This window comes from Colossoma macropomum, unplaced genomic scaffold (genome assembly GCF_904425465.1).
Source record: "Colossoma macropomum unplaced genomic scaffold, Colossoma_macropomum, whole genome shotgun sequence".
In the NCBI taxonomy this organism is placed as follows: domain Eukaryota; kingdom Metazoa; phylum Chordata; class Actinopteri; order Characiformes; family Serrasalmidae; genus Colossoma; species Colossoma macropomum.
This window is the reverse complement of record NW_023494804.1, coordinates 30,189,354-30,216,834: the sequence shown is the minus strand read 5'-3', so window position 1 is coordinate 30,216,834 and position 27,481 is coordinate 30,189,354. Positions and strand designations below refer to the sequence as shown.

The 27,481-nt window shown below is 41.5% G+C and overlaps 1 protein-coding gene across 1 annotated transcript in view; it reads left to right on the top strand.

Annotated features, from left to right (window-relative positions):
• Positions 1-27,481, top strand: part of nbeaa (neurobeachin a) — a 199,846-nt gene that overhangs the window by 46,925 nt on the left and 125,440 nt on the right. Inside the window, exons 8-11 of the mRNA XM_036594648.1 lie at positions 10,027-10,224; positions 12,755-12,888; positions 23,020-23,128; positions 23,294-23,446. Of these exons, the coding sequence (XP_036450541.1) occupies positions 10,027-10,224; positions 12,755-12,888; positions 23,020-23,128; positions 23,294-23,446 (594 nt within the window). The remainder of the gene's footprint in view (positions 1-10,026; positions 10,225-12,754; positions 12,889-23,019; positions 23,129-23,293; positions 23,447-27,481) is intronic.

Below are 27,481 nucleotides of genomic sequence, written 5' to 3'. Positions count from 1 at the left end.
GGTCTGTCTTTTCGTTTATATTATATTTTTAGCCTATACTAGCACATCAGCACACACTGAGACACATTTACAGCCAAGATGGTGAAACGTAACCTCAAAAAAATGGACATGAAATGTTGTGGCTTTGTTGTGGTTTGATTTATTGTTGAATCTTGACAGAATGGCTCTTCTTAACGTTTGGGTCGCGACCCCTGTGTTAGACCATTAGTGGATGTTGGTTTACTGTAGTTTGAGGGCTTCTTTACGTATCACAAGCCACAGCGACCTTCCTATGGTCAAAGGACAATGTTGCCATAATGATTAACAAACAGGTACAAGTACAGCTCTGTACTGCCCCTTCAGGCCTGTCACGATTATTACATACGTGATTATTTGAGCTGACCGTGATTATTTTACTCAGCTGTTAAATTTCACAGTAATCTGATTATTGGAGTGTGTAATCATGACGTCATCCACACTGTGCACGTCATAGTTAGTTTTGGAAAAGAGTTTCTTGTTAACCTGTGCCTTGAATGCATACAGCAGAGGGTGAGGTGGGCGATATGGCCAAAAATGTTATCACGATAATGATAACGATAAATGTCAAAACATTATTCCTTTCAAGTTTGAAGGCTGATTTTTGCTCCTGGGTGGTTAATCGCTGTTTTAAACTATCCTTTATGGTCAGAACACGACAAACACTCACCAACCAGTGGAACATCTCACACATCTGTCATGGGAGAGTGGGAGAAAGTGTCTGCTGAGCTGTTTTTACCAGCTGGAAAAGCATGGCTGTTTTGTAATAGTCGTAATTTAAGAAAGAAAACAGATTATTTTAGCTGGTGCCGAGCGCTCGGCTACCCCGCTACACATGACATCACAGTATTCAGACACCAGCTAGACAACTGGATTTCTCTATACTATCGTAGTAGTTTAAGTGGTGAACCACAAAATATCAACACCAGACAAACAGAGTCCGACTTTTAGGTACGTTTAAACTGAAAGCGGTGCTTTTGTGTCTTGTTTGATCTACAGTATCATCAGTTCTCCGTATTGTGGAGTGACGGAGCTGCTTCAAGTTAGCCAGCTGCTAAAAACAGCTAGCCTGGAAAACTAGCGCTCTCCTGCTCTCCAACGCCTCACAGCTTCCTCAGTTTACTTTTGTTTACATCAGATCTGTAATTTACATGAACCACTTCTTTCTTTCACTTTTATTGCTTGTGAATGCACTAATACTAAAATATGACTGGCGCTGTAACAGTGCTGTAGTTGTGAGGATCAGACGTGATTTAACGCTGCTAAAGCTGGTTAGGATGTACAGAAAGAGGTGAGTTCGCTGTAGGACAGTACAGTTACGCCACTGACCTCGTTACTCAGACTTGGTCACAGGAGAGCAGATCGCCGGTCGCTCCACTCAAACAGGGAATGTATAACTCCGCGTTTCAGCCGTTGCTAAAGACTCATCTTACTCGTGGCCCCCTCCCTCACTAATCATGTAGAAAAACTCAGAAGTGCGCCCTCTCCTGGCGACAGTAGAGTAGTGTCGCTTTCCTTGCAGTAGAAAATGCCACCAAGGCTTTCGCTGAACGTGGGAGTGTGAGAATGGTGTATTATATCGAACGTTTATCGAACATGTCGTATCGCTCTGTCGAGGAAAAGTTATTTCGCCATAATTATCGTTATCGTTTTATCGCCCAGCCCTAAGCAGAGGGTGATGTGACCACTTATAATCATTCGTATAACCATGAATTGTCAGCTGAATTTCCGTGATCGTGACAGGCTTACCCACTGTTTGGAGGGTTTGTAGCTGTGATGTTCATGCTGTTTGTCTCAGAGTGGAGGATGAGGGTTATTTATGTATTCTAATGTGACAGGTGCTACTTTAGCTGCTAGCAGAGAGATGAACGGCAGCCTGGTGAGCTGAGAGCTTTTTAATGGAGTTCATTTTGTTCACTTAGTCCCTCCTTTTCCTTTGTTTTCTGCTTTTCATATAGACAGGGAGCATCGTTGGTTCTGCGTGGCTCTGTTTAGTTGTGTGTACACTCAGTATTTCTTAACACACTTGTGTTGAACCTTTTTTGGCTGAATAACCTGCACTGGTACACCGTTGTGTTAAACACCTGCCATTTAACATGTGCTTGCTGTTGGTAAGTGATGCTCAGACCCCGTGGTGGGCAGGAAGACGAGCTGTAACCTGAAAGCTGTCAGCTGTAAGTCAGGCTGTGGGGGGGTTTAGGTTGGGCAGTGAAGCCTCCACACCTGCAGCGCGGCGGATGGTACAGGCAGGCAGTAGTGACGTGAGAGATGGATGGAGAGATGAGGTGATAGATGGGCTGAAGAAAATGGAAGGACACGAGAGGGCTGTGCAATAAGGCCAAAAAGCTACTCATGATATATTTTCAGTGTCTTTTAATTAGGGCTATATGATTTTGACATAAAATGCACTGTTTGAGAATCTGTCAGAGATCACGATGACGATATGAGAAACAATAAATTGTTATTAAAATAATTATTATTGAAATCTGACTGTACATGAGGCAAATGCAGAGCTTCAGACAAAAAACTCAGGCCGATAGCTTTTTTTAAGCGCCAAGTAATAATATAAATGAATAAATTTAAAAAAGCTTTTGAACACACCTCAGATCAGCTCTTTGATGTAAGTATCTTTGCCTTCCACTGCGTCTCATTCTTGTCCTAAATATTATCGTATGTCTTCGACACATCCAGCCTGTTTAACGCGATTTGGGAGATGAATTTGGTGAAGGGTAGTTCATCACGTAGGCTGTGTTAAATTTAATTTTAAGCTCTTTGAATTCTTTCTCTGCTGTTGTTTCACATGTATGAGGCATTGCGTGGGGAGTTTCTGTAGGAGCTCTTTGAGATGATGAAATCACGTGTGTTTATGCATTCGAATCTTGCCATGTTTCTTCAGTCTCTTGGATAAGAAATCCATTTTCCAGCTGTGTCTTTGCTTTCGAACAGAATTTTGCAATGTAGTCTGTTTTATGTTATCATACCTGAGCCTAGTGCTGGGCGATATGACCTTAAATCAATATCACGATTAATGTAATATTTTACCTTGATTATGATTAATGAACGATAATTTTGTTTTTTTGGTTTTTTTTTTGCCCTCATAGTTCACTGACAAGGTCTTTACTGTAAATATGCTCTGCATATCTTAAAGTAAGTCGTCTCAACAGCCAGATTGAAATTCACACGGCTTTTACGTCAATCCAACTCGACATTCGTCCTAATTTCGCGCTGCTGAGACTCATAAACATTTAGACTGATATTTCTGTACAAAATTATTAGAGACTCATCCAAAACCCTCCATGTTTGAAGAGATTTCGAGAGAAATGTCCGAACGCGGCCGCAGGAGAACGAGGCTGCAGTGTCAAAGTCTGAAAGCAAAGTTTAAAGAATCTGAGCACACGAACCAAAGAAGTGACCGCGCCCTTTTTATGTACACTATTTTCACTCATTATTTTTAGGAGCAGAGCTCAACTTTCCTACCTACCGTCTCGCCATACACACAACAAGGTGACCATTATAGCGATGACCTCATAGATAATTCAACCCCAAGAATTCCATTCATAAGCAATAATGTATTTTGACTACAGTACTAATTACTGTAAATTAATATTAAATGTAATACATACATACATACATACATCATCTAAACCGCTTATCCTTCTGGGTCGCGGTGGGGTGCTGGAGCCTATCCCAGCTGTCATTGGGCGGAAGGCAGGATACACCCTGGACAGGTCGCCAGTCCATCGCAGGGCAGACAGACACACATACACAATCACACACACACTCACACCTAGGGGCAATTCAGCATGTCCAACCAGCCTGACTGCATGTTTTTGGACTGTGGGAGGAAACCGGAGTACCCGGAGGAAACCCACGCAGACACGGGGAGAACAGGCAAACTCCACACAGAAATGACCCTGGCCACCCAGCCAGGAATCGAACCCAGGCCATTCTTGCTGTGAGGCGACAGCGCTACCCACTGCGCCACCGTGCCGCCTATTAAATGTAATATTTTGATGAAATTCGTACACATTAAAACTTGATTGAGTGGATTAGGATTTCCCAGTTTGAGATGCTGTAAGATGAGAGAGAATTCCCAAATTGTGATGGGATTTACTTCTGTGATACGAATTTGTGAAAAAAATCTTAATCTTGAGCTTTTCAGAGCTTAATTGAGAACTAAAGAAAGATTTCTGTAATACAGCTTCAGGTGTAGGACTGAGGGAGTGGAGGGAGAATGATTTGTATGGAATGTGGAGGGATGGAGGGGACTCGGGGGGGTGGAGGGGACTGGGGGAGGGATGGAGGGTTGCTGCAGCAGAGTGGGTTGTTTTTCAGTCCTCAAGCATGTTTTGGGCCTTTGAGCAGTCAGGCGAAATGTTCTCTGGCAAGCCACTCTATGTGAGCATCACACACACACACACACACACACACACACACACACACACACTCCTAGCCTAAAGCAACAGTCTGCTTCTTTCATCTGTGTGTTATAGGACTCTGGTGCAGTGCCTCAGGATGTGTTAGCAGCCTTATTCTCTCACACATATCAGGCCCATACCTGCTTGTCCAGCCCTCCACCAGTTCAGCTGTTCTCTTTGTTCCTGTGACCAATTCAAATGAGTCTCGGTCTCCTTTCATTCATCAGCAGTGTATTAGCTCTGTAGCAGTGCTGGTTCTAGCTAATAAGCGACAAAGCAACTTATAAGCACCATGTGCCTCGAAAAAGAACGTACACTGACAAAGAGAAAGATGAGAGAAATAAGAATCAACGAGGAGAAAAGGCTGGAATCTGTCTACTGGTTAACGCTGGGCTGTTTTTAAGTGGGAAAACAAGGAGTAGTTGATCCGGGTAGAGAATGCCAAGGCAGTTATCTCTGTAAAGCTGATTAGAAGCCCAGACGGGTGTTCATTGGCATCCATTCATCTTTAACCTCTTTAACTCCGTGGAACCACCGGTGGTTCCAAAAGGCACTTCGTCATATTCTTCATAACTTTCATATTTCATAAGCTACATTCTAAAGGTGGGGGTCGTATGAGAGCTGTAACTGTCTTCTCTCCAGTCAAATAGATGGGTGATGTAATTTTAAACCCTTATAATGAAAAGAAGCTGAACTCACAGTTTTTGTACTGAAAGTCGACCCATTTTTCCACAAATCTGGGCTATAAACTATAAACAGATGGCGTCTCTTCAGTGATCTGCTCTGTAAACATGATTTTTATAAAATAATACAAAGAGCGTCTCAGATTTTTGGCTTTCAGCAATAAATTGTAAGCATATAGCAATATGTGTATCATAAAATACATGTTCTGTTAATTTGAGGGGAACTTTTACAAAAAAAAATAAATAAAGAAAGAAAATAAAAAATTACATTTATTTCATGCAGTTACTGAATAATTTTCCTAACGATTTGGTCACGTAAATTCAGATGGCTGTTTATAAATGCACATAATTTAGACCACTTGTGGTCGTCATTGTTATTAGTTAGCCTCTAATTTTACAGAACATCAGCTAACAAACTGATTTGCTAATGTCATATAAGCCGAGGTGAGATTCCTAACTTAGCCCCTGAATTTAGTGCTGCTGTTGATGTTATAAGAACAGTATGGTTCTGTAAAGCCAATTAAAAAGGAAAAGAAAAGGTTTATGAATGTTATTATTTGCACATATTTGCATCACTTGGTGTGAAGGAAGATGCTGTTGGAGTCACCTAGTTAGTTGGTAGGGTCAGAAATAATTCCGCTTTTATTTCTAAACTATTTGAAAAGTGTATTTCTGGGGTCGGACAGTAGATTAAAACTAGAAGCGACCTGGAGGTCAGTAGGCTAATTCTGTGTGGTAACTAGCTCTGCAGTCACACTGTGACATGTTGGACCAGAATTCCTGACACTGCCAGAACAGTTAGTCCCCTACCTGTTAATGTGTAGTGTTTCTTATTGGATGTAGCTGTGTGTTCAGTTGGTGGGGCTGCAGTGAAATGTTCATTACCAGAGACTTTACAACTGCCATACTGCTGTAGGTACATGCTGGGGCTGAACGATTAACGATTAATCGATTAATTGCAAGTTTAAAGAGTGCAATTTTCAAATCGCAAAAGCTGTGATTTTTATCATAGTCTTAGTCTATTTTCAACCACACTCTTAAAGATGGTTCTTCAAGGGTTCTTTAGTAAAGAAAATGATTCTATATAGAACCGTGAACACCCTCAAAGAACTCTTTGCATGATTAAATGGTTCCTCAGACTGATGGAGAATGTGCTGTAGATGCTTCTATATAGAACCTTTTTGAAAAGGGTTCTATATAGCACCCAAAAATGTTCTTCTGTTGTTACGGTGTCAAGCTAGTAACAGTAGCAGAACCCTTCTGGGTGCTATACAGAACCATATACAACACATTTTCCATATATCAGAAGAACCGTTTCACAATGCAAAAAAACATTTAATCAGGCCAAGGGTTTCTTGAGGGTTCATAGTTCCATACAGAACCGTTTTCTTTACTAAAGAACCCTTAAAGAACCGTCTTTTTGGAGTGTGAATGTTGATACGTTTAAGGTTTAAGTAGGGAAATTTAACCTAATCACACGGAGCTCGTGAACTGCTTGTAGATGAATTTGACGAATCAGAAGCAACCAAACAACCGTGTGCTGTGACATCACAACCGCAAATAACTGGGAGGCTGGTGCTCCGTGTTAAGAGTTCAAGCCTCAAGCCAGAAACGTATACGCTGGTTTTATTAGTCAAAAAAAGGGCTCAGACATCAGTTTATAGAAAACATTCGCAACTTAAATCATAATCGCAATATTGGACAGAAAAATCACAATTGGATATAAGTCGTTCAGCCCTAGTGCACGCTCAGAAAACACCGTACTTTCAGGGGGTGCCCTGAAGGGTATGTCTTTAGTAGCTTTAGTTAGGGAATATAATTCATATTTCATTGCAGTTACATTCTATAAGTTGTATTGACTTCATAAACCCTTTCCTGACTCTGGGCTTTGTTTTATTTTTCCATTTAGAGAAGTTACGCTATGAAAAGGCACAAAGGTGCCCTTTCCTCCGGGAAAGAGAGTGTAGTGTACCCTTTAAAACGCATTTAAGGCTCACAATTGGACCCTAAGGATGTTGTTGTACTTTTGAAGGTATGTTTACATAGTTTGTACCTTGGAGGACAAATATGTACCTGTGCAAACCTTTTTTTTTCTACCAGTATAAGCAAAATCTTTGTGCGTCAGCATCTCCTGAAGACTGTAATTCCCTGCGGTTTTCTCCATTTTTCCATAATTATCGCGAAGCCTTGAGAATGTTTAGAGCTTTTTTTTGCTCCCACAGGAACAGAGAAAAGATCCACAGCTGGAAAACAACTTGACTGCTGCCTTTGTTCTTTATAACAAGCTACTTTAAGCATATAATAATAATAATAATAATAATAATAATAATAACATCTTTATTTATAGCGCACCCAGAGAACACTTTTCATAGCGGTGCCAGCTCAAAGTGCTTTACAAACAGGTGATAAACCATAATAGAAGAAAGTATAAGTTAAAATGATGTAAGACAAGAATATAAATTACCTTAGATCAGGGGTCGCAACCCAAACGTTAAGAAGAGCCATTCTGTCAAGTTTCAACAAAATCTAGCCACTTTGGGAGCCACAACATTTTATGTCCATTTTATTGAAGTAACGTTTCTCCATCTTGGCTGTAAATGTGTCTCGGTATGTGTTAAATGTGCTAGTAGAGGCTAAAAATATAGTATAAACAAAAACACAGACTTACTTTGCTCTGCTTTAAGCTTTAGCTCAGCTACAGACGCTTTTCTCGCATCTCTGGCAGGAAACTTTTCTGCAAAATTGGAACAGTTTCGTGTAAAATGTCTCTCAACGTTCAACTTTTTTACGAGGCTGAAGTCGCTTCTCATTCGCCAGCTTCTTGTTCATATTTTCCCCACCTTAAATGGCGCCTGAGGCACCAGAATGTAGTTAACTGTTGCACCATTTAAGGTGGAACGGGAGAATTCGAACAGGCTGGCGAATGAGAAACTGACTTCAGCTTCGCGTCTTTTTAGTGTTTGTCAGTTTCTCGCTGCAGATTAAATGTATCAGGAAACCAGCTGGAGTGATTATAAACACTAATAAGTCTATTTCGTCTCCAAATTATCGATGTTCGTCTTAATTCTCCCTCTTTGCCGTTTCGTTAGCTGCTAGCTAGGCGAGACTGTTGTCTGTGTTGCTATGGTGACCAGCAGTCTGCGCTGATCTTCAGGGTTAAAGGGTGAATTAGCAGTTCTACATTAACTCCAGAGTTTAAGACCATTTATTGTTAAACTGTGTTGAACGATCAGCAGAGCTTTATTTTACTGTAAAGGAGGATTATTTTATTTTTACCTACTAATCTGATTCAGCTGTGGAGCCACAACAGGGACAGTAAAAGAGCCGCATGCTGCCGACTCCTGGATTAGACAATGATACAGATCAAATTAAGTTAAAGAAATAAAAATGTTTATTCAAAGTCTGAACTGAGTTTGACTGTCTAATAAAAGGTAGAATTGAGTTCCACAGTTTATAATAAGCAAATATAAATAATAAAAACATGACCGAAGGTGAGACATAGGGAGACATAGCCGTGTACGCTTTCTCACTGATCCAGCCGTGTGAGTCTGATTTAAGATCTGATATGTGGGATAGTGCGGTCACTGGCTGATGCTCCTAATGGTGGTGAGTGTGTGCGCTGTGCGCTGGTACAGTGAAGGTTCTGCAGAGGCAGCCAATCTCCAGGCCATTAGAAGGATGGCACCTCTGCTGCTTCATTAGGATAATGCACTGTCGCGTGTGGCTGCGTGGCCTGCGCTGTGATTTAGAAATTAAAGCAGGTTTTTTTATATTCCACTACGGACCAGCCTGCCAAGCCAGAGAACTCAGGGCAAGCAGGACTGATGAAAGTCACCGATTCATCATTCTTTCTCTTTCTTCTGGGTTTTTTAGAGGTGTAACAATTCACAAGATGTACAATTCAGTTCAGTACGATGCAGTGGTGTCTCAGTTCAGGACATTTTTTAATAAAACTGAAAAATAAGCAGTGATTGAAAACGTGCCTCTTTCATTTTTATTTGAACATTCAACATTATAAGGACAACATACAGGGAGATTCACTCGAAAGAGGCCCCGAATATTCTGTAGTAACTCTCTAGAACGAAGCAATCTGAACGAAACAATGCATAATGAGCTCCTCAGTATATGGAGCTTTGAACAAGCAATGATGCCCCTGTGTCGGAGCGACGAGGTAGGTGCCGGACACACCCCCGTACCCCTTCACTCAGTCACTCGACTCATCAGGAGGATGGTGTACAGTATTGAGCAGCGCGTCAAGTAATGTAGCGTATTTTTTTGGTTCAGATTGCCTCATCCAGAACAACAGAATATTCAGGGAATCATTCGAGTGAATCTCCCTGTATTATAAAATATAATTTTTAAAAGTATATTCAAATATACACCAATCAGGCATAACATTATGACCACCTCCTTGTTTCTACGCTCATTGTCCATTTTATCAGCTCCACTTACTATATAGGTGCACTTTGTAGTTCTACAGTTACAGACTGTAGTCCATCTGTTTCTCTGTTGTTAGCCCCCATTTACCCTGTTCTTCAGTGGTCAGGACCCCCATGGACTATTTGGGTGGTGGGTCATTCTCAGCACTGCAGTAACACTGACGTGGTGGTGGTGTGTTAGTGTGTGTTGTGCTGGTCTGAGTGAATCAGACAGTGGATAACTTTATGTTGAGATTACAAGATAATTAACTCATTTTTGTTATCTCGAGACAACAAAATAAGTTACTTGTTATTTCAAGATAACAATTTTGTTATTTTGAGATACCAAGATACTTAACTTATCTCAAAATAACAATCCAGAAAATTATAACCACCTCATGGCCTCTCTGGACAACTGTGACTGATATTGTGAATTGTAATTTAAATCTCTCTCTCTCTCTCTCTCTCTCTCTCTCTCTCTCTCCCCCACAGAGCACCTTTAAGTTTAAGTCAGAGAGTGATATCCACCTCGCTGAGCATCATAAGCAGGTGTTGTATGATGGGAAGTTGGCCAGCAGCATTGCGTTCACCTATAACGCGAAGGCCACAGATGCCCAGCTCTGCCTGGAGTCTTCCCCCAGAGAGAACCCCTCCATCTTTGTCCACTCACCACACGCCCTCATGCTGCAGGTACGCACACCCTACACACCCTACACACAGCAAACACACAGTCTTGGCCCTTTTCTCCAGACCTCCCATAGTGACCATTCTGTGACGGAATGGATTAACTTGGATGTTTTGAATTAATATGGTCAAGTAAAATATTTTTCCCTGTAACTCTCATCAGATTAAGACACTGTTGGCTCACTGTGAGTGTAATGTTGTGGTTCTGTGATGAGCTGCTAGCGAGCAATGATGGGTGAAAGAGGAGGTGGGGTGAAGCCCCTGCCGTGAAAACAGTTCACACCTCCCTGAGAAGACGGCCATGGCGAGATAAAACAGACAGCACAACTACAGCTTTCATCTTATCAAACACCCCTGTCTGACCGTCACAATAAAATAAACATTTAAACACAGTAAACACACTTTTATAAATACTGATTTGGACCCAGTCCCATTTCACCCCTCGCCCCTACCACTGAGCCCTTACCCCTCTGTTTTGCGTGTTCACGTCTAGGGGTAGGGAGTCCTGATTCTTGTTGAGATAGAGGGGGTAGGGTGAAGTGTTAGGGGTGCATGGCCCTCCAAACGGAGGATTTTTAGAGAGACACTCCAAACAGAGAGTTATGAGGAAAAAAAGAAAGAAAAACCGGCAAGATCAAAAGAAAAACAACCAAATAAGAACACAAATGTGAGAATTTTCTCAGTTAAAAAATTACAATAACCACTGTTTTATCTTAGTTTAATGTCGTTTCAGTGTATTTTGGTCGTTTTCTTCATAACAAGCATAAAAAATCGCTAATAGCATGCTAAAGTTACCCGTTCCACCTTAAATTGTCCAGCAGTTCTGATGCCTGAAGCCCCAGAATGTAACTGCTGCTCCTTTTATGGTGGAACAGGAAAATTTGAACGAGAAGCTGGTGAATCTCTGACTTCAGCTTCATATCACTGAAGAATTAGGGGTGGGTGATAATAAATAATTGCCCCCCTCTTTGAAGATCATATGATGCCCTAAATGTAACTAAAGCCCAGCAGTGAGGAGCTGAACTTTACCCTCCTCTGCTGTCACTGCAGACCGGCAGGGTCGCCTACAGAGCAGCGCTGGTAGCTGTTAATGAAGTGATGCTCTTTTTATTTGAGGGTCCCATTTCAGAGGGAGGATTTCAACCACTACCCTGTAACTCAGTTCTAAGGGGCAACACTCGAAAACAAGGGGTAGGGGTAAAAATAAGAAATGGGACTGGGCCTTGCTTGCTCATCTGTGAAGATGACAGTCCTACTTGCTTCCAGTTTTATAAATCGTATTGATCATTTCCATCAAAATGTATTTCATCTTAATTATTAAAGGAAAAAAATGCATAGCAGAAAAACTGAATGAGCTCCAACTCGAGCAGAAATAGCATTTTATGTCTACTGCAAAAAGAGGTTGAAGCCCTATTCAGATGGAATTAAGTTTCGTGGTGTCCTGGGGTCGTTTCCTCTTTTACAGGTGCCACTCTGATTTTATTTCTGTCCAGATTGGTCATGCCTGTTTTTCTCCTTCCTCCCCATATTTTCTACTGTGTTTCGCTGAAGTCAGTGGTGTCTGGGTCTGGATACACACCGGTGTGATTTATCTGAATTCTACTGTCTATCTTTATCTGTATTTACTGTTGTGTAATATCATCTTGTACTGACGCCTGACACATCCTCTGAGAGAACACACTTAAATATTTTAAACATTTTAGCGTATAACGTCAACAACTGCGTTCCAAAGCCTGGGCTGCAGCTGAGGTAGGGCGGGTCCTCGGTGGGACCGTCCTATGAAGACTCCTCCTTAGTAGCCTATTGGTCACACAAGTGAAACAGTCCTAACGAGGTGAGAGAAAGTGGAGCTGCTGCATTGAGTTTGTTGCTTTTTCATTTGTTGACGGAAATGGAGGAGATGCTCTGATGTAGTACGATGAACTACGTAAATACAAATACGTCTAAATCAAGTATAATATATGGACGATATACAATATATGGACGAAAGCTTTAATGAATCAGTGATTTACACTTTATAAGGTAACGAAGATGAATTCAAGGACTAAAACGAGCTCTGCTCCAACGGCTTTGTTTTCCGTCATTTTCGTGGTGCTGTTTTTTTTTTGTTCATGCACAAAGAACTGTTGGCAACTGAAGGCCTGGAAGGATCCATCTGATCCCTCCTTGAAATCAGTCAGGACGTAGGCTGCATTTCTAGGCTGCATACGAAGGATCCTTCACTTTGGAACGGCCTGCTATGACGTAGCAGCTGAGAAATGCAGCCTAGACTTTGAATCGCAGCTGCAGTATTGCTGAGTTTAACATATTGGGGGGGAAATGAAACAGAAAATCGAAAACGTGCCGAAACCTTAAATTCTGCAAATAAACAGTAAATGTGCATTTAAATGTGCGGAAGTGTGTTCTCTGTAGAGGGCGTGTTAACTTACTGTCACTTCGCAAAGCAACAAAACGACCGGGAGCGCCCAAACTTTTGCATTTTGAGCTGACAAAGTTGTTCTTGATCCTAATATCTGAGAGTCTTTTGCTCAAACAGGACGTGAAGGCCATCGTCACTCACTCCATCCACAGTGCCATCCACTCCATCGGGGGCATCCAGGTCCTGTTCCCACTCTTCTCCCAGCTGGACTACCGGCAGCCCAACGACAGTCCAGTGGAGACCACCGTGTGGTGAGCACCTGTAGTCTCAAGCATCTGATGAACAATGATTGACATTCTCTTCTGTCCTGCACTTTAAAGTCCACCTTTTGTGTCTATAGCGCCGGACAGTGCAGTTCAGCTGTGATGTGATGTTGCTTCAGATGATCTTTGTTTAGCTCGTTCACACCTTCCTGTCTCGGAGCTCCAGCTCTCGTCACCTGGGCTCATTGTTCATGTGACGAGTTTAGCCTTGAGGTGTTGCTTTTATCACCACACAGGTTGTAAAGCTATTTCAGGTTGGTCTGAATGGAGATGGACGTATTGTGTAATAGGTGGATGATTCTGCTGAACAGGTCCAAAGTCAGAGCTGAAGCACATTTCAGACTTTTAACTGACTTGGACTTTAGACTAAAATCCTTATGCTTTGAAAGACCTTATAGCTTAATTCTGTTTATTAATATGATTGAACATTCCACTTTGTCGCTACCATTATAATATTATTGCCTCTGAAACCATGTTTCAGTGTTCGCTATTTCGGTAGTGACAATTTTAGCTTATTTTGGGTGTAACATAAAAACGCTAGCCAGCATATGACTAGCAAACGCAGCTTTGAACAGTTGTACACACGTAAAATATTTTCACACTAAAAGTTTACATACTTGCAGAAAATGTGTTGCGACAGTGACAGTTCCTAATGTTACACACTGATTTTCAGTCCTTGGAACAATTTAAAACAATGAGATCTAACTGCTCACCATGTGGCCACGAGGGACAGGGATGGAAGTTTTTATTTAAAAATGAAAGTGATGATAATTAAGCAGTAGAACACAGAGGGAGTGTGTTATCGTGAAATAACATCACGGCTGTGATTTGGTCGCCGTAGATCATCACAGCCGTGATGTTATTGGCGATAACACACTCCTCGAGTGTTCTATCGCTTTAATACAACAGTTAAATAAATAAAGTAATAAATTAATAAACTGGGCCGTGAACGCGGCGTTTAATATGTTTTAATGTTCGCAGTTCCTTCACCAAATTATAGTTCCTTAACGAGCAGCTTGTTGCTACGTCAGAGTAACGAGCTCCGCCCACTCGCCGCTCAGCCAGCAGTTCGTTCTCCAGCTCCACACAGACCAACTGACAGTTTGGGAATTTAGTGTCGTCTCATCTTCAGAGTCTGACCAAATCGGCTGTCGGTCAAATGTGATCTTAAAAGTGTCCGTTTTCTGTTTGTGGCAAAGTAAGAAGTAAAAATGTTCAGATGGCTTGAGCTCCTACAGCTGACAAAGTCGTTGCTTAGCAACGGCGTCTCAGTGGAGTGATAGTGTTTGTGAAAAAAAGTAGTTATGGTGAAAAAACAGCACAGTTAGAACACTTCTCAACCAATCAGCTTGCGTGGGCCGGAACTAACTGTTGTATAAATCTAAATATTTCAAATTCACTTAAAAAAATCAAAAAGATCTTTTAAAACATTGAAATAAAGTATTGTTTTCACAAGTTGAAATTTAGGGGTTAGGGTTTGGGACACCATCATAAAAGAAAGTAACCTATAAATGATGAATTTGTATATATTTGGCTTTTTACTGTCTTAAATAATGGGTCACACTTTATTTGGACGGTCCCCTATAGATGATCTACAGATACTTAAATCATTAAGAAACTTTCTTGATTATCAACAACATTATGGTTATGGTCAGATTTCATAGAATCTTCCACATTCAGCTTAGAGTTCAGTTGCGTTTAATAGATATTTAGTTGAATGTTAGTTAAAGACTGACTGAGCGTCTACAGTGGACCATCCAAATAAGGTGTTACCAATTAATACCTTTGGTTTAAATAGATCATAACTTAATCTTTATAAATATCCAAGGTCTAAATACATAATTGTTTTATGTTTTGTTTTTTTTTTCTGTGGGAAACTAATTTAGAAGAATATAGATATTAAGGGGGCAAAAATTCTGATAACTTATTAATATTAGCTGAAATAGATTTTATTTACTTATTAATTTGAATTGTATGCTCAGATAGTTTAACAGTAATTTAATGAGAGATATGAGTCATTTCACAACTGCCACACTTGAACTCTAATTAACAGCCGAAACTCACAGTCTTAAGTAATGTAAATATTGTAGCACGGGGATGAGCGGACACGTCTGGTTAATTACTTCTTAATTTTCATTTTTAATAGTTATTTTGGTAAAATGTAGTTGCAGTATGGTCGTCTAATGCTGAAGGATGGTTTTACAAATCAGCGGGTTTGAATTCTGGTGATGCCACAAACGAAGAACTCAGGACCATCAATATTGAATGATATTATCAGCCCACCAGTGTATCAGCTGGTCTCTCATAACCCTGCTGAAAAAAACAGCATAGATCAGCATGCATTCCATGCTGACCTATACTGGCCTATGGTGGTCTGGTGCTGGTTTAGCTGGTAACCCTGTATGGTCATGCTGGTTGACCGACACACCAGCATCCAAAACAACACATAGTTGCTGTCGGTATAAAACATTGTTTCTCAGGTTTTGGTGTTGAAATTTTGATTTGAAATCACCTGCTGCCCTGTCTGTTGTGTCAAATTTCACAGTGGACCAATAAAAATGATCCAGAATTACCTAGAATAAATAATTTCTCCTTCAGATTCTATTAAAGGTTAAGGATGTTTCTTCCTTCTCCTATAAAGTTACCTTTTTGGAGACCCGACAGTGACCATGTGCAGATTTTGCTGGTCTGTGCTGCTTTTCTAACAGGGATTATATATATATATATTTACATATCACAGGCCAAAAGTTTGAAATCAACAACAACTTCTGATAAAACTGTTTCTTCATGTTTATTTTTAGAAACATTAATTTGTTTATTAGCATGAAACAAAATGGTTTCACTAATTGCAGCAATAGACTGCACTGCCTGAGAGATTCTCCTGCTGGGTTTTATTACGGCTCTAATCATGTTCACTAAATTCTCACAATCAGATGAAGTTGTGTCGAATCAGAACGTCATAAATAAATGATTAAAATAATACGAACGATTATGTGATGTTGTGTAATTAAATCATAATTGGACTTTGTGTTTGTAGGAGTTTCAAAATGATTAAATACCGATTAGTGGAAAGGACTATTATCAGTAGAGACAGTCGAGGCTTTTCCTGTATTGTGCACTGAGCCACAGTCGCGCTAGGCATGTTCAGTTTGCGTGGCCTCGTGAAATGGCTGTGATTAATCCTGTAGTACAGTTAGGAAGCTAGCTAACTCAATAACCACAAAGAGTGAAGCCTAAACGCAAAAACATAATTATATCTGATAATTAGATCCACACAGGAGTGTTGTGTCACACACTGATCACTGAAAAAATGTTGTAGATATCATTATTGGCAACAGTGGGGTGACCAGGGCCGCCGGAACCACGGTGGCGAGCGGGCATTCGCCCCACCCCTTTTCACTGTGGCAACGCCCCACTACTGTTTGGTTTTGACATGCGAAACTCCACCCGAATTCAGACAGAACCAAACCGCTGAACCGCACTAATTCAGGAGGGAATTCGACACCAGAGCGCGTTTTTTTCCCACTGCACATTCTCTCTGTACTGTCTGCACCACCTGCTGCTTTAACATGCAGTGTTTACAGATGCTCACCCATGTGAGGGTTTATTGATCAGGAGTTTTGCAGGGATGTAAACGCTCGTTCCTGCACTGCGAGCTGCTCTAAATAACAAAAGACAAGCAATAAAATAATCATTTTTGGCCAAGCATCACCGACCATCAGCAATTTTAGTCAGTGGCCTAATTATATGGCGTCACTCAGCGCTCAGCCAGCTGTTTTTATTTGTTTAAATTTTTTAACGATATGTTTTGTCCCACAACTTTTGGAGGCCACCTCTGTCATACAGTTATTACGCTGCCTCATGCCTGGAACGTGGGGGGTTTCTTAAGATAGTGTTGACAGAACATTATAGTTTAAATCATATTTTGTAAATTCCATTCATAGTGGAGAGGAACATGCAGGGCAGCCCCCACAGAAAACTTACATTACAGAAAAAACTGGTTCCCTGGTGGTTTGGTACGGTAAATAAAATGGCTACGTTTGTGGTGTAGAAATCGCGACCTCTGGTTCCTATCACCACCACTGTAAAGAACATCAGCCAGTAAGTCTCTATAATAAACCATTTAACATCAAAACTGCCTGACTTTACATCTCAGCCATTGTATTGTTCAAAAATTTAGAAAAATCTAAAATTTCCCTTTAATTGTAAAATTAAACACCGGTCAGGCATAACTTTATGACCACCTCCTTGATTCTACGCTCATTGTCCGTTTTATCAGCTCCACTTACTATATAGGTGCACTTTGTAGTTCTACAGTTACAGACTGTAGTCCATCTGTTTCTCTGATACTTTGTTAGCCCCCTTTTACCCTGTTCTTCAGTGGTCAGGACCCCCATGGACCCTCACAGAGCAGGTACTATTTGGGTGGTGGGTCATTCTCAGCACTGCAGTAACACTGCCGTGGTGGTGTGTTAGTGTGTGTTGTGCTGGTCTGAGTGGATCAGACACAGCAGTGCTGCTGGAGTTTTTAAACACCTCAGTGTCACTGCTGGACTGAGAATAGTCCACCAACCAAAAATATCCACCCAACAGCGTCCTGTGGGCAGCGTACTGTGACCACTGATGAAGGACTAGAGGATGACCAACACAAACTGTGCAGCAGCAGATGAGCTATCGTCTCTGACTTTACATCTACAAGGTGGGCTGACAGGTAGGAGTGTCTAATAGAGTGGACAGTGAGTGGACACAGTGTCCAAAAACTCCAGCAGCACTGCTGTGTCTGATCCACTCAGACCAGCGCAACACACACTAACACACCACCACCACGTCAGTGTTACTGCAGTGCTGAGAATGATCCACCACCCAAATAGTACCTGCTCTGTGAGGGTCCATGGGGGTCCTGACCACTGAAGAACAGGGTAAAAGGGGGCTAACAAAGTATCAGAGAAACAGATGGACTACAGTCTGTAACTGTAGAACTACAAAGTGCACCTATATAGTAAGTGGAGCTGATAAAATGGACAATGAGCGTAGAAACAAGGAGGTGGTCAGAATGTTATGCCTGATCTGTGTATATTTGAACCTCTGAAAATCACTGCCTGCTTCTGTACAGTGTTCAGTGTTCAGTGTACAGTTTGGTGCTGGAGGAAAAAAGAGGAAGATTTGAGCCTCAGTTTTACGGAGATGATTAGAAGAATGAATCTGAAGCACACGCGTTACGAAGCTACAGTTCTACACTAACACACTCTCGCAGTCACGCACAGTCTCGGAAGAAGGGTCTGATCAAACGCAGCCTCGTCTCGCCATCGCGCAGCTGTAGTCCCTCAGCTTCCAGGCATAATCAGCCGAAGACGAGCTGTAGTAAGCTAGCAGGCGTCACCAGTAGAATCCAGATCTGCAGCGCATCTATCAGTTGTAGCGTTCGGCCTCTGGGGATCCGTTTGCCGATGCAGACGAAAAGAACTGCAGACAAACAAAGACGTGCGAGTTTATTGCCCCCATCCCTCTGCTCTGAGCTGCACGGTGAACTGATAGAGTGACAATTAGAGTGAAAATGGAGAGAGAGAGAGAAACATGCTGAGGATTTTCATTCTATAAAGCGCATCATTCAGTCTGCAGAACCTCAACTGCATCAGCGCACTGCTGCGAGTGATTCAGAGCGGGTCCATGTCCATATTGATTACTGCTGAGTATCAGTTGCTTCACAGGCTCACGACACTGTGAAATAGATTCCGTCAAAGCTGAAGTGACAAACAGTGCAGAACGTGGTGCTATGCATACTAACATTGCTCTTAAAGACACGCCCACTGTGTGACGTACATTCAGATTCTCATAAGGAGGGGTTTTATTGTGTTCAGGAGTGGAAAGCGCAAATGATGATACATGTTTAAAGAGTAACTCCACCCCAAGGCTGAGATGCTCTGCTCTGTAATAATAATAAACACCAGCCTTGCTTGAAATGTGATCACATCTTTCCAATCTGTGAAAATATCTTTTTTGTCGTGGTTCTGCCGCTGCAGCGCCCCCTCTGGCTCAACGCTGCTGTAGGCACGGATGTTGTGTCTTTGTAACGAAGTATGATGACACGTCACACTATGTAAATCACTCAAACAACGTTACCGCCCCCTGGTGACGCCCTACTTGTGCCGCACTCATAAATATGAAAGCATAGGAGCCCAGAGTGAGGAGAGAACCACACTCACGCGCTGAGCTGAACACCCCCAGCACCTCCTCACAAGGCAGCGAGATGCCAGCTGTCTGTACCAACTGTAAATGACTCATTTTAATCTGAGCTTAGTTTTGTAATGAAGATGTTATGATTAGCAAATTTATTGATAATGTTCGCCGTATGATTAGGTTACCTGAAGGAGTCTCCATAAAGCTGCTGGTGCTGCATTCGATTCACGTTTCCCTTCATAAACCGAACCCTCGGGCCGACTCACTGAACAGAAATCAACGACGAGCAACTCTGGATCTACGGAAAGCAAAACGGTTCAGGAAAGGTTAACGTTAAATGGCCGTTGCTACTGTCTTGGTCAACCTTTCGTCCGTACAGCCTTTCTGAAGGAGAACGTGAATTTGAGGGGGATCTCTTTGGTGGTTTGAGTCAGTGGCTCATACTGTTAAGGCTCAAGATGCACTGCCTGATCAGAAACACCTTCCCTCGTCGAAGATGTCAACCTCGTAAAACCTCTCAGCTGCAAAAGTGCCGTTCGGTCACTCTCCATATTTTCTGGTCGTTAACATACACTAGCGCTAAAAACACAGCAGTCCAGCCCACCGGTTTCCCTCTCAGCCCCACCTCCAAACCCGTAGATCACTGCAGTGCCCCTCCCAGCGTGCCCCTCCTAATTTTGAGCATTTTTCAAAGTTGAGTCAGGGGTGGAGCTGAAAGTAGTGGGGTGTAGTTACTCTTTAAGAGATTATATACATACCGAGTCTGTGTATCTGTCTGTCTGTCCACTCTGTTTGCATGTAAACTGTGACCTTGCATGGACGCTGTGCTGCTCCTAATTACTGTTTTTTCCCTGTTACACAGTAAAGCTTTCATTAGTAGCAAGAATTCTGAGGTTAACGGAGTCTTTTGGGAAAAAATCTAATTTACAGACTTTTTCGTTTACACCAGATAAAGTTGTTCAGCCAAGAACTGTTTGATGTCGAAGCTTCTTTACTTTTGCACACAAGCTGTGATGCTAATGTAGCTAATAGGCCTGGGCAGCATCCAGGGGTGGAAATAGGTGTTCTGGCTCAGATTTCAAAAATCTTGGTAACTAATTTCAGAGGCCAGGGGTCAGCAACATGCAGCTCTTTTACTGCCCTGTTGTGGCTCCACAGCAGAATCAGAACCAGCGCAGACTGCTGGTCACCATAGCAACGCAGACAACAGTCTCGCCTAGTTAGTAGCTAACGAAACGGCAAAGAGAGAGATTTAAGACGAACATCGATAATTTAGAGATGAATGGACTTATTTGTGTTTATAATCACTCCAGCTGGTTTCCTGATACGTTTAATCTGCAACGAGAAACTGATGAACACTAAAAAGTTGCAAAGATGGTGAAATGCTGCTTCAATAAAATGAACATAAACTGTTGTGGCTCCCAAGGTGGTTAGATTTTTGTTGCAACTTGACAAAATGGCTCTTTTTAACATTTGCCTTGCGACCCCTGTCTTAGGGGAACAGTGCATAGTTCTTTTACCCTGTTCTAAAGTGTGTGCATGAAACAAAGGCTGAATCTCGAATGGCGTCCTAGTCCCTATGTAGTGCACTGTGTAGGTCAGTAATAGTAATGGCCCATTTTATGTCCATATTTTTATATATTAAAAAGCCGTATTTATTCAGCTACACAACACCCGATCTAACATTAACGCTTATTCTGGCATTGAAGCCGTTGTTTTAAGTCTGACTCTATATGGGACGTAGGGAGCAATTTGTGGGTCGGCCAAAATGTCTGGTTGAACGTGGCTCAAGTTCAGCCTCCAGCCTGTTCAGCCAATGGGAAGCCGCCCATTCGCTCTCCGTGGTAACTCACGTGGTGTGTTTGGAATAAAAGTTGTTCACTTTCTCATTTTCTCATGTTTTGGCGGCATCAATTTGAATGTCTAGCCTACTTGATGTAATTGATATTTTTGGTGATTGATGTGTTTTTTTATTGAAAGTTTCCATCAGTGAGCTCAGTTTAAAAAGTCCATGATAAATTAGCACGTTAGCCAATGTGACGTGAGTGGAACATAATGGCAGTGGTAGTGCTGGTAGTGCTGGTAGTGCTAACTGTCCTATTAGTGTCAGCCATTCATTACCAGCTAGCGAGGTATCTAAATATACACATGATATCTGTCTGTCTCATCTAAGGTAAAAGTAAATGGACACTGGACATTTTTGACCACATTATGAAAAACACAGTTTACTATTTTTGTTGGAAATGTGATTGTTTTGAAAAGCATTTGAGGTTTTGTCTCTTTTTAGTCTCTGTCTTGTTGAAAAGCTCAGGATTCCTGTGTGTTATTTTGCAAGTTAACAGTAATTTTCAATAAATTACTGTTAAATATCAAGATACTTTTTAATATGTGGTGCTCTTAGTTTATAAACAGTGATGTTTAAGATTCAAAGAGCCAGATTTTATTCCCATTTTTTTGACTCTTCTGTTCATCCTCTTCATTTTGTACTCTCCATAGAAACGTTTTAATCTATATTTAAGAAAAATTAATATTTAAGGACTGAGGTTGGAGTTGCAATTAAACTGTTTTGTCTGGGTGAGTTTCTGGGCTTTAATCAAAGCATTAATCACAGTAAGGTCTGTAATGAAAATGTTTAGGCTGAATAGAAACCTAGATTTATTTGCAACGGTCAGTCAAAAACTCGCAGAAACTTGCAGAATTTAAGTGATTTTTAAAAGTCAGAGACCCCTGATGTGAAGCTTGTAACAAAAAAATATACACATATCTTAGAATTTTATAATGCAGAAAGTGCACTAAATAAATCATTAACTGGTTGATTATAAAACAATTATTTTTAATGTATATTTTAATGTAGACCAGAAACAGGCATTTTAGAGGATTCCCTCTAAAACCTGACCAGTTCCACCCCTGGTGATATCTGAATATAATTAGGACAAAATATAAAGAAAACATGATGGTATCGATTGGAACCGGTATCTGTATCGAGGGGATATCAGCAGGCTGGATTGGATATCGGACAGAAACAAAGAATTCATCCAAATGAACCTCAGCCTTAAATAGCCCACACTGGCTCTGTGTGATGGGGTGGAGTTAGCTCTGTATTTCTTCCTGTGGGGTAGTAGAGTGGGGGTCTTTTGAGCATGATAGTCTACTTTAAAATGCTCATCTTAAGTGAAGGGATCCAATGATTTTAGCTCATTTTAAAGCTTAGTAGTTTTTTTAAAGAATCTCCATTGGAAAGGAAGAAGTTTCTCTAATGATATGTTGTTGTCAAAAACATCAGGATTATTGATTATATCCCCCCAAAGCCCCCTACAAAGACACACAAAGTCTTTTGCACCTTTGACCTGCTTTATATGCTATATATTTTTTAGATTTAACTGATTAAATGAAAATGTTAGTGAAAATCACATATTAAGTGATATAAAACTCAGTAGTTCAGCATCTTTTGATGGTAAAATATTTCACCTCTCACTTTGAAAAATGTGACTGCAGACACGTCCTGAGCTCCTTCTGGTGTTGGTTCATGACTGTTTCTTTCCTTTTAATGACACACACAGAAGCGGCTTGTGTGCTAATAGCTCACTTGTGGAGAAACATCATACTTCTAAACATACTTGATGTTTCTTATTACAGCCTGTATCAGAAACTGAGGGAGTTTTCTCAGTTTAACAGCTTTTTAATGTTTTATTTACTGTTATTATTCCTCAAAAGAATTTGGAGCACCGGTGTTGTCAAGTTAAGTCTTCTCAAATAAGCACTGTATGACAAAAAAGATCAAACTGCAAATTGGTGACGCTGAGCTTCATTAGTCTCGTGGCTCCAGAGCACAACCAAACAAGCAAACTCCAGACATCAGACATGAGTTCTTGCCTCATTGACATTAAGGCTAATGGGGGAAACTGCACAGGTATAATACTAACGCAGTATGTGTGTGCGCAGTGCCACTCTCCTGGCGTTTCTGGTGGAGCTGCTGAAGAGTTCCGTCGCCATGCAGGAGCAGATGCTGGGAGGAAAGGGCTTTCTGGTTATTGGCTACCTCCTGGAGAAGGTGAGCCAAATGCTGCTGTACTGAACAAATCAGGGGAAAACCGTCAACTTTAACTGAGATTTACTCATTATCTACTCTCTCTCTCTCTCTCTCTCTCTCTCTCTCTCTCTCTCTCTCTCTCTCTCTCTATCTATCTATCTATCTATCTATCTATCTATCTATCAGTCGTCCCGTGTACACATCACCAGGGCGGTTCTGGAGCAGTTCCTGTCCTTCGCCAAGTATCTGGACGGGCTCACGCATGGGGCTCCCCTCCTAAAGCAGCTGTGTGACCACGTCCTGTTCAACGCAGCCATCTGGATCCACACTCCCGCCAAGGTCAGCTCCACAGCACATCTTCTAATATAGTAGTGGGAACTAGGGATGGGCAATAAAACAGTAAAGAGAATTTCATAAACAAAACATTTTTTATTAAAATGATTCACAAGATTTTATGCCATTCTGTTCCTCGATCCAGTATTAGCAGCAAAGTCACGACCTTAGGTACACCTGTTTGTGATGCTGGTGTCTCAAAAAGTTAAAGTAATTCATCTTGACTAATTGCATTATTTTATTGTCTCGTTACCACGATTAATTGCAGTAGTTTGATTTGCCTAAAGAACAAAGTGCACACAAACTTTTGAAGCATGAATTTATCACTTTCAGAAATTTAGTAACATTATTTTAATCAGGTGAGTTCAGGTTTCACTTGAACCTGAGCTTGAAAGTCTTGTGATGTCTATACAGTGAAAGCAGTTTCGGGTTTTCAATACCGACAGCTAGTGAGAGTAACAGCAGCTGCACGTTCCAACCAGTTTATTCATATATATATCATATTGGCCAGTGAGCCAAAACATAATGACTACTCAGAGATGACGTAAATAATGTTGATTGTCCTGTAACAACAGCACATGTCAAACGGTCAGTTCTTGTCAACGTGTTTGAGAGTATGTGTTTAGAATACCTCTGAAAGAGCAAGGCTTGTGGGGCACTCCTGGTCAGCAGTGCTGAGTGCCTACTGACAGTGGTGTGAAGTGGGACAAACCGCTGGTGAATGATGGTTACAGAAGGAACGTGTCACAACACATAAGAGATTATATACTGACTTATATAAGCTTACCAGACAAACAATTAGTCACCTGTGACTGAAACGTACCTAATAACATGTAATACCTCCATGAGCACGAATACCAGCTGTGATTTGACTTGGCCTGGACTGAACAAGTTTCTGGATGTAGGCAGCATCAGTGTTCAGCCACTCCTGCATCGTCTTACTTGTTGTTCCAGGTAGTTCCTCAGATTTTCAGGAGGATTTTAATCTGGGGATTTTGCTGGAGTTCCCTGTAGACTGGGATTTTGCCACTGCTGGTCGACCCGTATGACCGTACGCTTCGATACACCTGCAGATTCGGCTACTTCCTTCACAACCAAATGCAGTCACTCCTTTAGGCCAATCATTAACTTCTGCTTTGCGACCCATTTTCTACACATTAAACGAGTCATTCACTGCACTGTTCCACCTCTTCTCAATCTATGAATCCTCGCCACACACCTGCAGGTATTTATAGCCTGATCATCTTCGTCCAGCGCCATCTGCAGGAGCCTGATATTACTACCACCTTAAACTTGCAAGGTGACTCATTTTTTTGTCTGGGGAGCTTATATACATTTACATCCTGCTATGTATGGGACCACAGATTAGTCAGCGTGCCTGGAACTGGACCTTGGAGTGTTGGAAGAGGGGTGCCTGGTCCGATGAGTCCCATTTTGTTTCTCGCTCTTGCTCTTGTTCTTAAAGTATTGTGTAAAAGGCCTTTAAAAAAACAAGTGTAGCTACCTCTAACATCGGCCGTCCCCCAATATTGGCGTACTGCGCATTTCATCTCTCTCTCTCCGCCAATTGCTCAGGTGTAATTCGCAACACGTAAGCTCCCACCTTACAAGAGCATTTAAACTTTATTCTAGCAAAAAATCATATCAGAAAACAATATATAAGTATCGCTGGTAACATTGCAATTCTACGTGTACAAAACCGCATGGAACACAACTCATTTTCATTCTGCGATGGATATTCGTCTGTTTAGAAAGTTAGCTTATCGGTTAGCTTTCTCTGCTCTGAGGTACGTTTCCCGCCATGGTGGTGTTAGGTATATGGAGTAAGGGTGCCCAAAGAGGACAAACTTAACCTCATTGTAAACCATTGAATCTGGTAGGAATGATGTGTAAACGCGATTTCTCATTTGACTGGCACAATCAGGCACGCAGCAAAGAGCTGAGCTCCATACTTGGTTAAACAAGCAAATCAAGTTCAATAATGAAACAATACAATAATGTCACATTTTACTAACGAATATATACATATATTTTATTTATTTATTTATTTATAATTTTATACGCTGTTTAAGGCTGAAAGATGAGTTACGGAGAAACCGGAAGTGAGGTGGCCGATATTGGGGGACCCCCATCGTTCCAGCGGTACTAGCGTCAAAGTAAACAAAAACGTTATTATTGAAAAAACTGTTTTCTCATCACGTCAGATGACTCTTGGACATTAATCTACACATGTATCTCTCCTGAGAAACATTGATTGGGGTGAATAAAGTGCTTTCATTTATTTACACTTAGCTTAGATCCCCGATGTTTTGTTTTGAGGTGGCCGATACGCTATATTAGAACATGAAGGTGACGATAGCAGGTTCTGTCATAGCAACGTGTGAGCAGCTGAGTGGCAATTATGTTTCAAGAGCAAAAAGCTGTTGTTATTCTGTTCAGCTCCAGTTATGTCCCCCTAATAATGACCAGTAATGTTCAGGTATTGAGTGACGTGGAAAAGTACATTGTGCTTAAGTTCTTGGCCGTATCACCCAGCCATGGATCCCATACCACCAACATGACCACTAATCAAGGTGTGCTGCTCGTGAAGCACCTCTCCTCTGCTTTCCACGCTGATTTAAAACGCTCTCAGGCTTTGCAGAGTTATCATTAGTCAGCCACTGTGGAGCGCACACTTCAAGCACTGCTGAAGTGCCACCATTACACCGTACATCCATATTTACATAGGAAACCGAGCAGCAGTAGTGCTGAGGGGGGTGTACTGAGGGCTTTGGAGAACATTTGGAGCGTGCAACGTTAATATTTTTTTAAATGTATTTATCTGCTGTCCATTTTGATTCGCTCAGTCATCAGCATGGATATGATTTGGGGTTTGGAGTCTCGTAGCCTGAGGTTCAGATGCAGCAACTTTGGGGGGAAAGTGCAGTAGTTTGCGAAGGCCAGCAGCGTTGGTATTTGGATAATGACCTGAGAAGCAGAGCCTGAGGGGGACACGGACGGCATCTCTGCTTTCTTCTGAACTTCTTCTCTCTCGCTTGGATGACCAAACCCCCCACAGTCACTGTATGCCTTTGTGAGCGAGGGAACAGAGGGGTCCAGAGGAAGAGGAGAGAGAGAGAGATGAGTAAAGATGCGACAGTATCAGAGATGGAGAGAGCACGTTATTGTTTTCCTCAGGCAAATTTCACTCCTTCAAGCGCTACCCTGCTCGGAGAGATGAAGAGGCTTAGGGTCTTCGCTCGACCTTTTCCGGAATGTTCCCCCGCCAGCTTTGATGGTGTATGAAACGCGCCCGAGGCTGGTTTTCAGAAACCTTTCCCACACGCCCACCCATAATCTTCCCTTTTCCACCCGCCTCAAAGCCGAAGCCAGCCTTCTCCAGCCTGTCTCTGTAGATTAGATTCATGTTTTTAGTTATTTCTCTGCCGTTCTACATGAGCCGGGTGCAGAGTTTCAGCTCAGGCTCCTGTGTATGTTTACAGCTGTAATTGAGGAAAGGTTAGAGGAACACGTCTCAGCCGCGGTCCAATCAGCTGGCTGTGAGATTAACTCCACTGATAGCCTGGTGTTCAGAGCAGGATCATTAAGTACAGGCCTAATTAGCACATATGTGTGTGTGCATGTATGTCTGTGTTCCTCTGAGATTACTACAGCAGTGTGGAGAAAACACTGTATATGAGTAATATCTAGCATGATTATACTGTTGTTGCTGTTCTTTCAAATGGAAAGGATAATGGCTAAATAAAGACTTTTAACTCGCCACATGCTTCATTTTCCTAATGATTTTGCTTGTGTGGGTCTGCACTCGTTCTTTTTCTACATTTTCTTGCTTTATTTCTTGCTTCTTTTTTTCTTTCTATTCATCTAACGTCCTTTCTGTATATATTTCTGTGTATGTATCTATCTGTCTGTCATGGCCATCTGTCTATCTGTCTAATGTCTACATCAGTCTGTTTGTTTGGCATATATTTTTCAAAAAACAATAACATTTCTCGGTTTTAGCATTTGATATGTTGTCTTTGTACTGTTTTCAAATAAATA